The following is a 13,962-nucleotide window of genomic DNA, read 5'->3' on the forward strand; positions in this document are numbered from 1 at the left end:
GCGGTAGGCCGGTAGCCCTGGTCCTCATTGAGCTGCGCGTGCAAACGGTTTGGGTCCGAGACGGTCAGGCTTGCCAGGAACAGGGTCGCCTCTGCAGAACTGGGCCATAAGCTCCGTTCAACCTCTAACCTAGCTAACCATTTAGAGCGCATCTTACTCTATTCTGCCCTGCAGGGGCGGCCCAATCCGACCGTGTCACGGCCGGCTAGAGGGAAAAAGAAGGTGCAGCCTCAGGGGGATGGTCCCGCTGAGCATGCTCTTGATGCATTATCGCAAATCTGGCTCCATTACCATCAAGGTGTGCTATTAAATGGTCCCTGTGCTGAGCGGTAGGCCGGTAGCCCTGGTCCTCATCGAGCTGCGCGTGCAAGCGGTTTGGGTCCGAGACGGTCTGGCTTGCCAGGAACAGGGTCGCCTCTGCAGAACTGGGCCATAAGCTCCGTTCAACCTCTAACCTAGCTAACCATTTAGAGCGCATCTTACTCTATTCTGCCCTGCAGGGGCGGCCCAATCCGACCGTGTCACGGCCGGCTGGAGGGAAAAAGAAGGTGCAGCCTCGGGGGGATGGTCCCGCTGAGCATGCTCTTGATGCATTATCGCAAATCTGGCTCCATTACCATCAAGGTATGCTATTGAATGGTCCCTGTGCTGAGCGGTAGGCTGGCAGCCCTGGTCCTCATCAAGCTGCGCGTGCAAACGGTTTGGGTCCGAGATGGTCAGGCTTGCCAGGAACAGGGTCGCCTTTGCAGAACTGGGCCATAAGCTCCGTTCAACCTCTAACCTAGCTAACCATTTAGAGCGCATCTTACTCCATTCTGCCCTGCAGGGGCGGCCCAATCCGACCGTGTCACGGCCGGCTGGAGGGAAAAAGAAGGTGCAGCCTCAGGGGGATGGTCCCGCTGAGCATGCTCTTGATGCATTATCGCAAATCTGGCTCCATTACCATCAAGGTATGCTATTGAATGGTCCCTGTGCTGAGCGGTAGGCCGGGAGCCCTGGTCCTCATCAAGCTGCGCGTGCAAACGGTTTGGGTCCGAGATGGTCAGGCTTGCCAGGAACAGGGTCGCCTTTGCAGAACTGGGCCATAAGCTCCGTTCAACCTCTAACCTAGCTAACCATTTAGAGCGCATCTTACTCCATTCTGCCCTGCAGGGGCGGCCCAATCCGACCGTGTCACGGCCGGCTGGAGGGAAAAAGAAGGTGCAGCCTCAGGGGGATGGTCCCGCTGAGCATGCTCTTGATGCATTATCGCAAATCTGGCTCCATTACCATCAAGGTATGCTATTAAATGGTCCCTGTGCTGAGCGGTAGGCTGGCAGCCCTGGTCCTCATCGAGCTGCGCGTGCAAGCGGTTTGGGTCCGAGACGGTCTGGCTTGCCAGGAACAGGGTCGCCTCTGCAGAACTGGGCCATAAGCTCCGTTCAACCTCTAACCTAGCTAACCATTTAGAGCGCATCTTACTCTATTCTGCCCTGCAGGGGCGGCCCAATCCGACCGTGTCACGGCCGGCTGGAGGGAAAAAGAAGGTGCAGCCTCAGGGGGATGGTCCCGCTGAGCATGCTCTTGATGCATTATCGCAAATCTGGCTCCATTACCATCAAGGTATGCTATTAGAATGGTCCCTGTGCTGAGCGGTAGGCCGGTAGCCCTGGTCCTCATTGAGCTGCGCGTGCAAACGGTTTGGGTCCGAGACGGTCAGGCTTGCCAGGAACAGGTTCGCAAATCTGGCTCCATTACCATCAAGGTATGCTATTGAATGGTCCCTGTGCTGAGCGGTAGGCTGGCAGCCCTGGTCCTCATCGAGCTGCGCGTGCAAACGGTTGGGGTCCGAGACGGTCAGGCTTGCCAGGAACAGGGTTGCCTTTGCAGAACTGGGCCATAAGCTCCGTTCAACCTCTAACCTAGCTAACCATTTAGAGCGCATCTTACTCTATTCTGCCCTGCAGGGGCGGCCCAATCCGACCGTGTCACGGCCGGCTGGAGGGAAAAAGAAGGTGCAGCCTCGGGGGGATGGTCCCGCTGAGCATGCTCTTGATGCATTATCGCAAATCTGGCTCCATTACCATCAAGGTATGCTATTGAATGGTCCCTGTGCTGAGCGGTAGGCTGGCAGCCCTGGTCCTCATCGAGCTGCGCGTGCAAACGGTTGGGGTCCGAGACGGTCAGGCTTGCCAGGAACAGGGTTGCCTCTGCAGAACTGGGCCATAAGCTCCGTTCAACCTCTAACCTAGCTAACCATTTAGAGCGCATCTTACTCCATTCTGCCCTGCAGGGGCGGCCCAATCCGACCGTGTCACGGCCGGCTGGAGGGAAAAAGAAGGTGCAGCCTCAGGGGGATGGTCCCGCTGAGCATGCTCTTGATGCATTATCGCAAATCTGGCTCCATTACCATCAAGGTATGCTATTGAATGGTCCCTGTGCTGAGCGGTAGGCTGGCAGCCCTGGTCCTCATCGAGCTGCGCGTGCAAACGGTTGGGGTCCGAGACGGTCAGGCTTGCCAGGAACAGGGTTGCCTCTGCAGAACTGGGCCATAAGCTCCGTTCAACCTCTAACCTAGCTAACCATTTAGAGCGCATCTTACTCCATTCTGCCCTGCAGGGGCGGCCCAATCCGACCGTGTCACGGCCGGCTGGAGGGAAAAAGAAGGTGCAGCCTCAGGGGGATGGTCCCGCTGAGCATGCTCTTGATGCATTATCGCAAATCTGGCTCCATTACCATCAAGGTATGCTATTGAATGGTCCCTGTGCTGAGCGGTAGGCTGGCAGCCCTGGTCCTCATCAAGCTGCGCGTGCAAACGGTTTGGGTCCGAGATGGTCAGGCTTGCCAGGAACAGGGTCGCCTTTGCAGAACTGGGCCATAAGCTCCGTTCAACCTCTAACCTAGCTAACCATTTAGAGCGCATCTTACTCCATTCTGCCCTGCAGGGGCGGCCCAATCCGACCGTGTCACGGCCGGCTGGAGGGAAAAAGAAGGTGCAGCCTCAGGGGGATGGTCCCGCTGAGCATGCTCTTGATGCATTATCGCAAATCTGGCTCCATTACCATCAAGGTATGCTATTGAATGGTCCCTGTGCTGAGCGGTAGGCTGGCAGCCCTGGTCCTCATCGAGCTGCGCGTGCAAACGGTTGGGGTCCGAGACGGTCAGGCTTGCCAGGAACAGGGTTGCCTCTGCAGAACTGGGCCATAAGCTCCGTTCAACCTCTAACCTAGCTAACCATTTAGAGCGCATCTTACTCTATTCTGCCCTGCAGGGGCGGCCCAATCCGACCGTGTCACGGCCGGCTGGAGGGAAAAAGAAGGTGCAGCCTCAGGGGGATGGTCCCGCTGAGCATGCTCTTGATGCATTATCGCAAATCTGGCTCCATTACCATCAAGGTATGCTATTAAATGGTCCCTGTGCTGAGCGGTAGGCTGGCAGCCCTGGTCCTCATCGAGCTGCGCGTGCAAGCGGTTTGGGTCCGAGACGGTCTGGCTTGCCAGGAACAGGGTCGCCTCTGCAGAACTGGGCCATAAGCTCCGTTCAACCTCTAACCTAGCTAACCATTTAGAGCGCATCTTACTCTATTCTGCCCTGCAGGGGCGGCCCAATCCGACCGTGTCACGGCCGGCTGGAGGGAAAAAGAAGGTGCAGCCTCAGGGGGATGGTCCCGCTGAGCATGCTCTTGATGCATTATCGCAAATCTGGCTCCATTACCATCAAGGTATGCTATTAAATGGTCCCTGTGCTGAGCGGTAGGCCGGTAGCCCTGGTCCTCATCGAGCTGCGCGTGCAAACGGTTTGGGTCCGAGAGGGTGGGGCTTGCCAGGAACAGGTGTGCCTCTGCTGAGCTGGGCCACAAGGTCCGTTCAACCTCTAACCTAGCTAACCATTTAGAGCGCATCTTACTCTATTCTGCCCTGCAGGGGCGGCCCAATCCGACCGTGTCACGGCCGGCTGGAGGGAAAAAGAAGGTGCAGCCTCGGGGGGATGGTCCCGCTCAGCATGCTCTTGATGCATTATCGCAAATCTGGCTCCATTACCATCAAGGTATGCTATTAAATGGTCCCTGTGCTGAGCGGTAGGCCGGTAGCCCTGGTCCTCATCGAGCTGCGCGTGCAAACGGTTTGGGTCCGAGACGGTCAGGCTTGCCAGGAACAGGGTTGCCTCTGCAGAACTGGGCCATAAGCACCTCGCAGCATTGCGCCAGCCTCTCAAGCCCTACAAAAAGTCGGCAGTAGAAAACCGGTAGCTTTTGGTAGCTTTCGGTAGCGGTTGGGTACTGTTCTCCACCGGCCTCGGCCTACCGCCGAGCATCACCGCGCCCACCGGATCGGGCGGTCTCGCTACCCAAAAGTTACAGATCGGCCACAGAATTCAACCAGAAAGCTACCGCTAGTTTTCCAATCTTACTCTTCTTGCGGTCGCGCTCGCGGCTGCTTCTCTCGCCCGGTACCAGAATGGTACTAGACCGGTACCGCTCTGGTAGCTGCTGCTTCTCGCTCGCTTTCGGCTCTCGCTGCGGTACCAAAATGGTACCCATTGCCACCGAGAGGCCTCGGCAGCAAGTTGGAGAAGAGGCGAAACAACTGAAGTGCAGGAGGCGAACTAGACAAGAGAGAGGCGCGCGAGGGAGAGAGAGTGACGCACCTTGCGCATGTAGACAGACGCTCGAGCAGGATCTGCGCGGTACGAGGAGAAAGGAGGGAGAGAGAGAGCGTCAGTACCGGCTCGCGGGGAAGGAGAAGAGGAGGGAGCGCGGACGCACCAATTGCTCTGCTACAGAAGGAAGAGGAGAGAGCTACAGAAGAGTCAGTCGCTGTACTCCTTGACAGATAGAAGAGAGAAAGACAGACGCACACTCGAGAAGATGCTCGAGACGGACTGAATCTGCGAGCGACGACGACGAGGTCAGCGCCGCGTTCGAGAGGGAGCCTGAAGCGCCTCGCCTTCTCCTCCACTAGCTCCACTCCTCGACGCTACCGTGCTCTGCCCTGCACTGTGCCGGTGCCGCTTCGAGCTCGCCCGCACTCAGACTCGCCGGGGAAAGGAGAGGGACGAGGGGAAGAGAGGACTCACGGCGGGATCTTGAGAGCCCGTCACCTGCGTGCCGCGATGCACCGAGACTCGTCAGTGTGCGTGTGAGAGCCCGGCGGACGCTGCTGAGAGCGAGACGAGGCAGGGCGAGAGGAGTGCGGGGAAGGGGGGTCGAGCGAGGGGAGCGAGAGCAGGGACTCAACGGAGACGCCCTGCGCGCACACGCCGGGATAGGAGAGGTGGTCAGTGCATCTGTGCCGGCTGGACGATGCACCAGGCACTGAGGGGAAGGAGGGAGAGGAGGGGGGACTCACCAGCAGATGACGACCACCCACGCTCGAACGAGACGACGACGACGCGCAGCGCTTCTACGTACAGTAGAACTAGTCAGTGCTGTCGTGCTGCACGCTTGGCGGTGCGCGCGAGGCCGTACAAGTGGGAGAGGAAAGGCGAGTGGTGGGAAGGGAAGAGAGAGGCGGAGGCTGCGAGAAGCGCTAAGTCGTCAGAGTCGGCGAGACTGCGAGCCAAAGTGGGTGACGCCGAGAGGACAGCGAGCGGTAACAATTTGGTGTTGAAATGGTAGTGCGAGGAGGGACGAAGGCGACGAGCCGACCGCGAGAGCGAGTGGGGAACGCACTTCGGGGGAGGCCCGCCGGCGGGCGACGAGCGACTTACCATTTGGTTACCGGCCGGTTACCGCTCGCGTCGAGCTCGGCTCTACCACTCTGTTACCGATTTGCACCGAGACGCTACCAAAAGCTACTAGTTTTCTACTCCCGACTTTTTGTAGGGTCTCAAGAAAGCTGTATCCACACGGCTGTCACAGACAGATGCTGCCTGATTCCCAAGACCTGCAGCCCCAGCACCAAGTCTCCTGATGCGCTCTCCATGTCTCTTTCCCTTTCCTTTTCTCCCCTCCTTGCTCTCCATGCACAAGTAAGAAACACAGCACTGCTAAGAAACTCTTTGCGAACACGCCCGCAAGTTGCAACTCAGCCTTATGCCCAACCCTGCTCCAAGTCGGCCGCCATGGCCAGCAAGTCCTCGTCGTCGCTCGCGATGCTCGAGCTGGCCACACTGGCTGCCTCGCTCCGAGGTGCCCAAGCTCCCATCTCTCCGTCTCCATCTGCCAAGTGTCCCTCTGCCTCCTCCCCTGCAGCTAGCGCAGCTGCACGCTCAAGCGCAGCTGCACTCAGCGACTGCTTGAGGCCGGACCGGCGGCTGCGGGCCGTCTTGACGCGCTTTTGCAGCGGCGACTCGGTCGGCCTGGAAGGGCTCGACGCGTGAGCGGCGTCATCGCGACCGCCTCCTCCCGCAGACGCGCCGCCGGGCGACGACGCACGAGGCCGCTTGCGCGGGCTGCGCGCTGCGCCGGCCGCGCTCCCGGAACCGCCGTTCTCGGGGGTTGGCGCAGCGCTCGCGTCGCTCTCGCCGTCGGTCGCTCCTCCGCCTGCGCCGTCACCGCCGCCAAGGAGGGACGCCGTGTCGTCGTCGTCCGTCTCGAGGAGGAGGTCGTCGACCTCCTTCATGGCGTCGCCCCAGTCGAGGTCGTCGAGGTGCAGGTCGTCGTCGTCGTCCGGCGCGTCGAGCGCGGGATCGGCCGCCGTGTCGTCGGGGCCGCCCGCAGCAGGCGCATCTGCGAGGCCGTTGTCCTCGCCTGCGCTGAGCTCGGGGTGGACAGGCGACCCTGGGGCCGAGCCGTCGGCGGCCGGCTCGGGGAGGAGGTACGCCTCCTCGGGCAGGCGAGTCCACCTCGCGACGCTGTCGAGGAGCCACTGCGGGTACACGATCTCGACCTTGGCGCCCTTGGCGCGAGCTCGGCGCGCCTGGTGCACCTTGGCGGTGCCCTCCTGGTTGGCGACGAGGTGCGTCGTCGCGCTCGAGAGGTCGGTCGAGCAGTGCGCGCCGAACGTTGTGGCGAGTTTCCAGTACTCGGACGACTCGGGCGACTGGCCGAGGGCGACGAGGCCGGAGAAGACGAGGCGGGTCGAGGCGAGGGTGAGGCGTTTGAGGGAGGGAATGATGGACTGAGGGCGAAGCGAGCAAGGAGGCGGGCAAGGGGCAGGCGTCAGGGTCCGCTCGTCGACGGCCGACTGAGGAGCGCAAGGAAAAGAGGGAGAGAGGTGGACGTACTGCAACGTCTGCTGAGCCCCGAGCCTCGTGCTCCTCGAAGAAGCGGTCGCGGACCGTCGACAGGATCTGCAAGGGGGGCCAGGTAAGCGCACGCTCTGCGACGACACGCAGGGCGACAGGAGGGGGAGGAGACGCACCTCGTAGACCCGGTCCAGCTCGCGGTCATCGTCCTTGAGCACCGCCTCCTCCTCCCACTCGTCCTCATCCTCCAACCCCTCGCCCTCTCCCAGCGCCGCCTCCTCCTCCACCTCACCCACCTCGGGCGGCGTCGCGCTCTGCTCACCCGCGACGGGGCTCGGCTCGTGCGACCCGCCCGCAGCGACGTGGCGCTCGTGCGCCTCGTGCGCCTCGCGCGCCGCCTTCTCGAGCGGGCGCGCCTCGATGACGTCGTGGATGGCGTGCTGGGCGGCGCTCGACGCCTCGGCAAGCGCGGGCGCGACGACGACGTCGATGTCGGTGGACGACGACGGCTCGACGAGCAGGTCCGAGACGGTGGTGGGCTCGGAGGCGATGGCGTCGGGCAGGTGGAGCGGGGCGTGAGGAGGGGGCGAGTCGGTCGGGGTCGTTGTGCGCGTGGTGCGCGAGGGCTCGCTCGGGTCGGGCGAGGGCGACGAGGAAGGGGCGATCGACTGGGCGGTGGTGGCGGCGGCGACGGGCGGCGGCGGGGCCGACGAGGGAGGAGGCACGAGCTCCTTCTTCTTGGGCAGGAACGCCGCGTTGATGTCGCCGATGCCGACGAAGAATTCGTCTGCGGGGGGACGGCGTCAGATAATGCTGCGAGCGAGAGGGAGAGAGAGAGAGAGAGAGAGTCGAGCGCACAGGGAATGACCTTGACGAGGTGCGGGCTGCCGTCCCACACGTCGGCGCGGTCGTCAATGATGACGACCATGTTGGTGTCGCACGGGAACAGGCGCTGCAGGCTCTTCCTCGTCAAACCTGTAGGACGAGGCACAGTGTCAGGGGACGTCGGGCCCGAGGGCGAGAGAGGGAGAGAGAGGGGGACGCACTGCCGCTCTCGTCCCTGCTGAGGATCCTCCCGCCGAACAGGCCGCCGTCCGGGTCGATGACCTTGCACACCTCCTTGGCGTAGGCGCGCGTGCCCATCGTGTAGACGTGCATCTCGTAGATCTCGGACACGCGCTTGAGGAAGTCGGGCAAGCCGGGCCTGTTTTGCGAGCGAGGGGAGGAGGGGGGCAGCCAAGGTCAGGTCCTGGTCGCGCACCGAGTCGAGGAGGAGGAGGGGGGACGCACCGCATCTTGATGTAGTACCAGCAGCCATCGGCATCGTCGTCGTCCTCGCTGCTCTCGTCGTCGGCCTCGTCCCCTCCCTCGCTCGTCCTCGCCGCCGCCGCGGCCCGCCGGCCCTCGCGGTCCCTCTTCCTCCTCGACGACGTGCTCGCCGGGCTCTCGTCCGACAGCTTGAAGCGCTTGACGCCCTCGAGGGCCGAGTAGTTGGGGTTCTTGGGGTCCTGCATCCACTCCCACACGGTCGGCTCGACGGTCGCGTGCACGATCGTCTGGTCGAGGTCGACGATGAGCGACAGCTTCTTGGCGCCGAGGAGGCGGTTGGTGGTGGCCGACTCGAGGCGGTGTGCTTCCTGCTCGTGGGAGGGAGCGAGTCAGCTGTGCATTGGGGAGGGAAGAGAGAGGGGGAGGGAGGCGAAGGACGCACGTCGAGCGAGACGGTGAGACCGCCGACGTCGTGGACCATGCTGATCGTCGCACGGGACGTGTCGGAGAAGCCCGTGTAGTCGACGCTGCGCGAGGGGCAACGCACGAGTCAGCGCGACTCGAGGAGAGGGGAGATACACAGAGAGAAAGAGCGGACGCACGTCGTCAGGTCCTTGCCGCAGAGGGCGCACAGGCCTTGAAGCTGGACGTCATGGGTGCACGGCTCCTTGATGTGAACGATGGGCTGACTGCGGGGCGGTGGGAGAACGAGAGCAAGTCAGTCGACTGATGGTGGGGAGGGGGGTGGGTCCGCGACCTCGCTCGCCGCCGACTCGTGACAGGCAGTAGGGGCGCACCTGTTGTCCCGGACCAAGTCGCCGGCGCGCACGGCCCACTGCACGACGTCTCCCGCGATGGGCGACTCCCACTGGCGGACCTGGCGGACGCGGTTGCCGTCCTCGTCCGGGAGGGCGGGCACGAACGAGTAGGTGAGGAGGGTGGCGGTCTTTTGGACGGTGGTGCCGACGGGCGAGTGGATGCGCTGGACCGTGATGGGGAAGGGGAGGGCGCGCGGGAGCGAGAGCGAGGTTGCGGGGAGCTCCATGCTCGGCGGCGCCTGGCGACGAGGGCGGGTGCTGGAGAGCGCGCTCTGGGTCGAGTCGAGCTGTACGAGTGGTCGAGTCTGGTCGAGCGTGCTGCACAGCGGGCGCACAGGGGTGGACAGAGCGAGGACGGACCTGAGTCTCATCATCCGACGCAACCTGGCCAAGGTCACTCGCACACTGCTCACTGAGGCTGCCTGCCTGCTCGACCAGACCCTCAGCAGACTACAGACCCCGTCCAGCGACTCGCCTCTCGACCGCCCCGCCTCTCAACCCAACTCCTCCTCCTACTCTCCCTACCTCACCCTCCATCCAGCTCCTCGACTCGTCCGGCCACCATGTCGATGCGCGGTCGCCTCGCCTCGCCCTTCCTCGCCATGGCCATTGGCGTCGGCAGCGGCATCTGGATCTTCAGTGCGCCCCCTGCCTCGCTCTCTTCCTCTCCTCGATCCCCGACTGACCCTCTCGCCTCGCCCCGTCCCACAGAGCCCTTGCTCGAGTCGTACAAGGAGTGCGCTTACCTCTCCCTGCCACACGGTGTGGCCTCACTCACTGACCTCGTCGGGCGCGCACAGCTCGACCCACGGCACCTTCCGCCCCGAGGACGACGCCCACACAGCGCCCGTCCCTCCGCTCCCGGGCACGTCGCTCCAGCCGGGCAAGACCAAGGACGGCGAGGACCTCCTCCCGCCCCCGGCGCAGGAGGTCCCGATCGACGAGCCTGTCCGCAAAGTCTGAGGAGCGAGACGGAGCGCGCCGACGAGGTGGCGGAATGTACTGTACGTCCTCCTTCTCTCCCTCGCCCTCTCTCTTTCTCTCTCGCGACAGGACTGATCCTCTCCTCGTTGCCACAGTGTAGCACTAGACCTTGCATGCGCATCGAGACTGCGGTACAGCAGCTGGCAGCTCAAGCAGTCCGGCGAGCCTCTCTCTCGGTCGCGAAATTCGAGAGCCGAAGGAGCCAGCTGCTAGCCCGAGAGACAGCTCTCCTGTGCCGCAGTGAGAGATGGTGCGCGAGGAAGGCGAATGCAGACAGAATGACTCTAGAATTACATCGAGACGAGGCCGGGCGCTGACCGGGGCGGTGTGGAGAATGGCTCAACGAGGCGGAACGAGAGAACTATGGAGGGATGACGAAAGGGAGTGAGACAGGCGCAGTTCGCCGAGGAAGAGAGAGCGCAAGCCCGAGTCCGTCGACCGAGAGCGTGCGGGCGCTCACTCGGCCTGGAGCGCGTCGTCGCGCTTCTTGAGCTCGAGCTCGCCGCCGACGGCCCGGCGCCACACGTCCTTGATGTCGTCGACCATGGTCTCGAAGTGGCTCGTCGCGTCGTACGACCGCGTGACAAACACGCCGTCGTGCGACCCGGACGAAGCTGGCGAGTAGACGGGCGCGATCGAGATGAACCTGCGCGAGAGGAACGCGAGTCAGGGCCTATGGCACTGGCACGAGAGACGGAGGACATGCGAGGGGCGAAGAAAGGAGGACGCACTTGTCGTGGATGGGCCCGAGGAGCTTGAGGCCCGGCTCGAGTTCAGCCTCGGGGTTGCCCGTCTCGACGACGGTCGACACGATGGCGATGTAGACGTCCTTGGCGCACACGTTGTGGGTCGCCGACACCTCGGCGACGTAGATGTCGTGCTTGCGGCCGACCTGCTTCTGCGGGATGATGAGCTGGACCGAGTCGAGGTCGTCCGTGTTGGGGATCGGGTGCCGCAGGATGCAGATGGCGCGCACGACGTGGCCCTCGAGGAACACCTTGTCCTCCTTGTCGGCGCCGCCCTTGCCCGACGCGTCGACAAAGTAGCTCGGGTCGCCAATCACCTTGTCGGCCTTGACCGTCTCGCCGCCCGACGTGACGCCGACAAACTTGCCGCGCTCGTCGTACTCGATCTTGTCGACCGGCTTGTCGAGCATGTACGTGCCGCCGTAGATGGCCGACAGGCGCGCAAAGCCCTGCGGGAGCTCGCCGAGGCCGTACAGCGGGTACAGGTAAGGCGACTTGCCGTACCGCGCCATTGACGACGTGTACAGGATGATGCGCTCGTACGTCTCGCGCGCAGGCTGGTTCAGGTAGCTGCGAGGGCGACGTCGAGGTGAGACGAGTGCGGCTCGAGAGAAGGGACGCGAGAGAGTGAGGGAGAGAGGACGCACTCGTCGTCGAGGTAGAGCGCCATGGCGTGGCCGACAAAGTCCTGCGTACCGGCCTCGAGGCCAAACTTGTAGTAGACGTCCTTCATCGTACTCTTGTCGAGGTTGAGGCCTGAGCGCACGAGGAGAAGGCGTCAGTTCTGCTGGCCCTCAAGCCGACGATGGAAAGGAAGAGCGGGACGGACCCTGGTGCGTCGACGGCTCGTCCTCCTTGTAGCCCTGGACCCACAGGAAGAAGTTGCGCGCGCGGCGCTTCTCGAAGAGGCCCATCAACGAGCTCGTGACGGCCTCACGCTCGGTCGACGGCACCTTGGCGATGCGGTTGTCGCGCAGGACGTACGACCCGGCGATCTGCTTGAACTCGAGGTAGCGCGTCACGTCGGTGTGGACGAGCATCTTGGTCATCTCGCCGTTGGCCATCATGCTGCGGACGGCGACGGTGGGTCAGCTGCCGGCGCTGGCAGGAGAGAGGCAGGAGCGCGAGGGGACGCACAACTTGGGGATGAGGTCGACGGCGTAGTCGCGGTCGCGGCCGAGGTCGGCAGGCGGCTCGGTGCCACGGAACTTCTTGTAGAGCTGCGTGGGCGAGAGAGAGGGGGTGAGCAACTGACATGCAGCTGGACGTGATCGGACGGCGCACCTGGGTCAAGTTGAGGCTAGCCGCCTCGGCGCCGTAGTAGTCGTTGCTTCGCGCGCACACCGAGAAAGGGTCAGTGTACGGCCGAGCCGAAGTGACGAGAAGCGGCCCCGCCCCGCCTGAGGCCGCGTCTCGAAAGCCGCAAGACGACGCACCGGTCCATGTGCAGAACCTTCTTGCCCTCGACCGACAGGAGTCCCGAGAGGACACATTCCGTCAGGCCGGTGCCGAGGATGATCTGTGGTCGGCGCGAGGACGATCAGGTTGCCGCTCGTCGATGAGGACAAGAGGGAGGAGGGCGCACAAAGTCGTAGTGCTCGTCCACTGTGGCGGGAGGGTGGCTTGTCAGCTTGATCAATCTGCAGGACAGAGAGAGGCACGCACTGGCTCGAGCGAGATGAGGTCGAGGTTGAGGGAGGTCGGGAGGGTGGTCGCGGCGGGGGAGGGTGTCTGCGCGGCAAGCAGGCAAGGGCGCAGGTGCAGCCACGGTTAGTACAGTTCTCTGAGGCGCATGGACACCTACGCGGCCTCGCCCGCCGTTCTCGTCGCAGTGTCGGGCTGCGACTCGCTCGATGACGGCGCGGGTGGTCGTCACGACGACGAGGCGCGAGAAGGCGCGTGGCAGAGAAGCCGGGACTGCGTGGCTCACCTTGAGCGTGTAGTGCGGATGTCGCGCGTGAGCAGCGAGGGCGGGAGCGGGTGGTTGAGGAGGGTCGGGATCGCTCAGAGGTGGAGCCTCGCGAGCGTGAACTCAGAGGCAGTCTCTCAGCGGCGCAGCGCACGACCGAGAGGATGCACGCCTACTCGTTACAACACTGTCAAGACTGCCGCCGTCCACCGCGCGCGCCTGAAGACCTCACTCGGGCCCAGCCACCTTTCGCGGTTCCCGCTCGTCCGTCGTCACGTCCCTCATCTCCTCCCACGAGACGGCTTCGAGCGGCTCGCCCGTCGTCGACGACACGGCAAAGAGGACGCCGAGCGAGTTGGCCGCGGTCGAGAGGAAGTCTGCGGGCGGGAGAGCGGGCGCAGGGCGGTCAGGGACGAGGACGCGAGGAAGAGTCGACGGGGCGAGAAGGGCGCACAGGATCGCGAGTCGCCGAGCGAGATCTGGAGGAAGACGGGTCAGTATCGCGTGTGCGAGAGAGTGAGCCTGCGAGACTCGGGACGCACAACTTTGGCGCGAACGACGTCGCCTGGTCGGTAGCACGACCAGATCTGCGCGAACGAGGCGGCACGAGGTCAGCTTCCTGCCGCGAACAGGCACAGAGAGTACGATGAGCTCACCTTGACCGAGTCCTTGGCCGTCTGGCGCACGTCCTGGGCGCGGATGATGCCGGTAAAGTCGGGTCGGCAAGGGCGGCCGTCGACGGTGAGGAGCGAGAGGGTCGCCGCCTGGCGGGTGATGCGGGTGACCGTACCGATGACCTGTGCATGTGCGGATGATCAGCATGCAAAAGCGAATGGAGCACGCAGGCGGCGAGAGAAGGGACGGACCGTGGCATTCGGCTCGGGGATGGCCTGCGTCTCCTCTTTGCCCTTGACGCTGAGGACCTGCACGGTGCGCAAGCGGCTCGTCAGTGCTATCTCGTGCATTCACGCGAGAGAAACTCTGGACGCACGCCTCCCTCGCGCGAGACCTGACCGACGAGAGCCGCGTAGACCTGGCCGCCGCGCGAGAAGGTGCCCGGCCCGGGTGCGAGCTGCGCGCTTGGCCCTTGGGCCGAGAGTGGCTGTCCAGGGATGACGAGCGAGGCCAT

General features: G+C 63.6%; 4 protein-coding genes across 4 annotated transcripts; 1 reads left to right on the forward strand and 3 right to left on the reverse strand.

Annotated features, from left to right (window-relative positions):
* Positions 1-5,507: 5,507 nt before the first annotated feature.
* Positions 5,508-9,421, reverse strand: RHOBADRAFT_55955 (uncharacterized protein; the record flags this gene model as incomplete). Its single annotated transcript, XM_018418099.1, has 10 exons — positions 5,508-5,530; positions 6,206-7,040; positions 7,147-7,212; positions 7,284-7,894; positions 7,966-8,082; positions 8,154-8,311; positions 8,398-8,744; positions 8,819-8,903; positions 8,979-9,065; positions 9,174-9,421. 10 exons carry the CDS (start codon positions 9,419-9,421, stop codon positions 5,508-5,510), a joined length of 2,577 nt encoding a protein of 858 aa, XP_018268161.1.
* Positions 9,422-9,757: 336 nt separating this feature from the next.
* On the forward strand, positions 9,758-10,491 carry RHOBADRAFT_55956 (uncharacterized protein; the record flags this gene model as incomplete). The annotated part of the gene is made up of 4 exons (XM_018418100.1): positions 9,758-9,833; positions 9,906-9,930; positions 9,995-10,198; positions 10,274-10,491. The coding sequence occupies 3 exons, from the start codon at positions 9,758-9,760 to the stop codon at positions 10,155-10,157; spliced, it is 264 nt and encodes an 87-aa protein (XP_018268162.1). The 3' UTR covers positions 10,158-10,198; positions 10,274-10,491.
* RHOBADRAFT_66952 (uncharacterized protein) lies at positions 10,112-12,901 on the reverse strand. The gene is made up of 11 exons (XM_018419130.1): positions 12,855-12,901; positions 12,590-12,655; positions 12,510-12,529; positions 12,361-12,443; positions 12,209-12,254; positions 12,062-12,144; positions 11,754-11,992; positions 11,572-11,680; positions 10,910-11,494; positions 10,274-10,824; positions 10,112-10,198 (listed from the first exon to the last, which is right to left on the reverse strand). Coding segments are annotated over exons 2-10 (1,356 nt in total). The 5' UTR covers positions 12,591-12,655; positions 12,855-12,901; the 3' UTR covers positions 10,112-10,198; positions 10,274-10,634.
* A 160-nt stretch (positions 12,902-13,061) lies between these two features.
* Positions 13,062-13,962, reverse strand: RHOBADRAFT_18353 (uncharacterized protein; the record flags this gene model as incomplete). Its single annotated transcript, XM_018412426.1, has 6 exons — positions 13,062-13,210; positions 13,288-13,312; positions 13,376-13,420; positions 13,490-13,630; positions 13,700-13,756; positions 13,825-13,962. 6 exons carry the CDS (start codon positions 13,960-13,962, stop codon positions 13,062-13,064), a joined length of 555 nt encoding a protein of 184 aa, XP_018268164.1.

The sequence above is a fragment of the Rhodotorula graminis genome, assembly GCF_001329695.1.
Source record: "Rhodotorula graminis WP1 unplaced genomic scaffold RHOBAscaffold_16, whole genome shotgun sequence".
NCBI lineage: Eukaryota > Fungi > Basidiomycota > Microbotryomycetes > Sporidiobolales > Sporidiobolaceae > Rhodotorula > Rhodotorula graminis.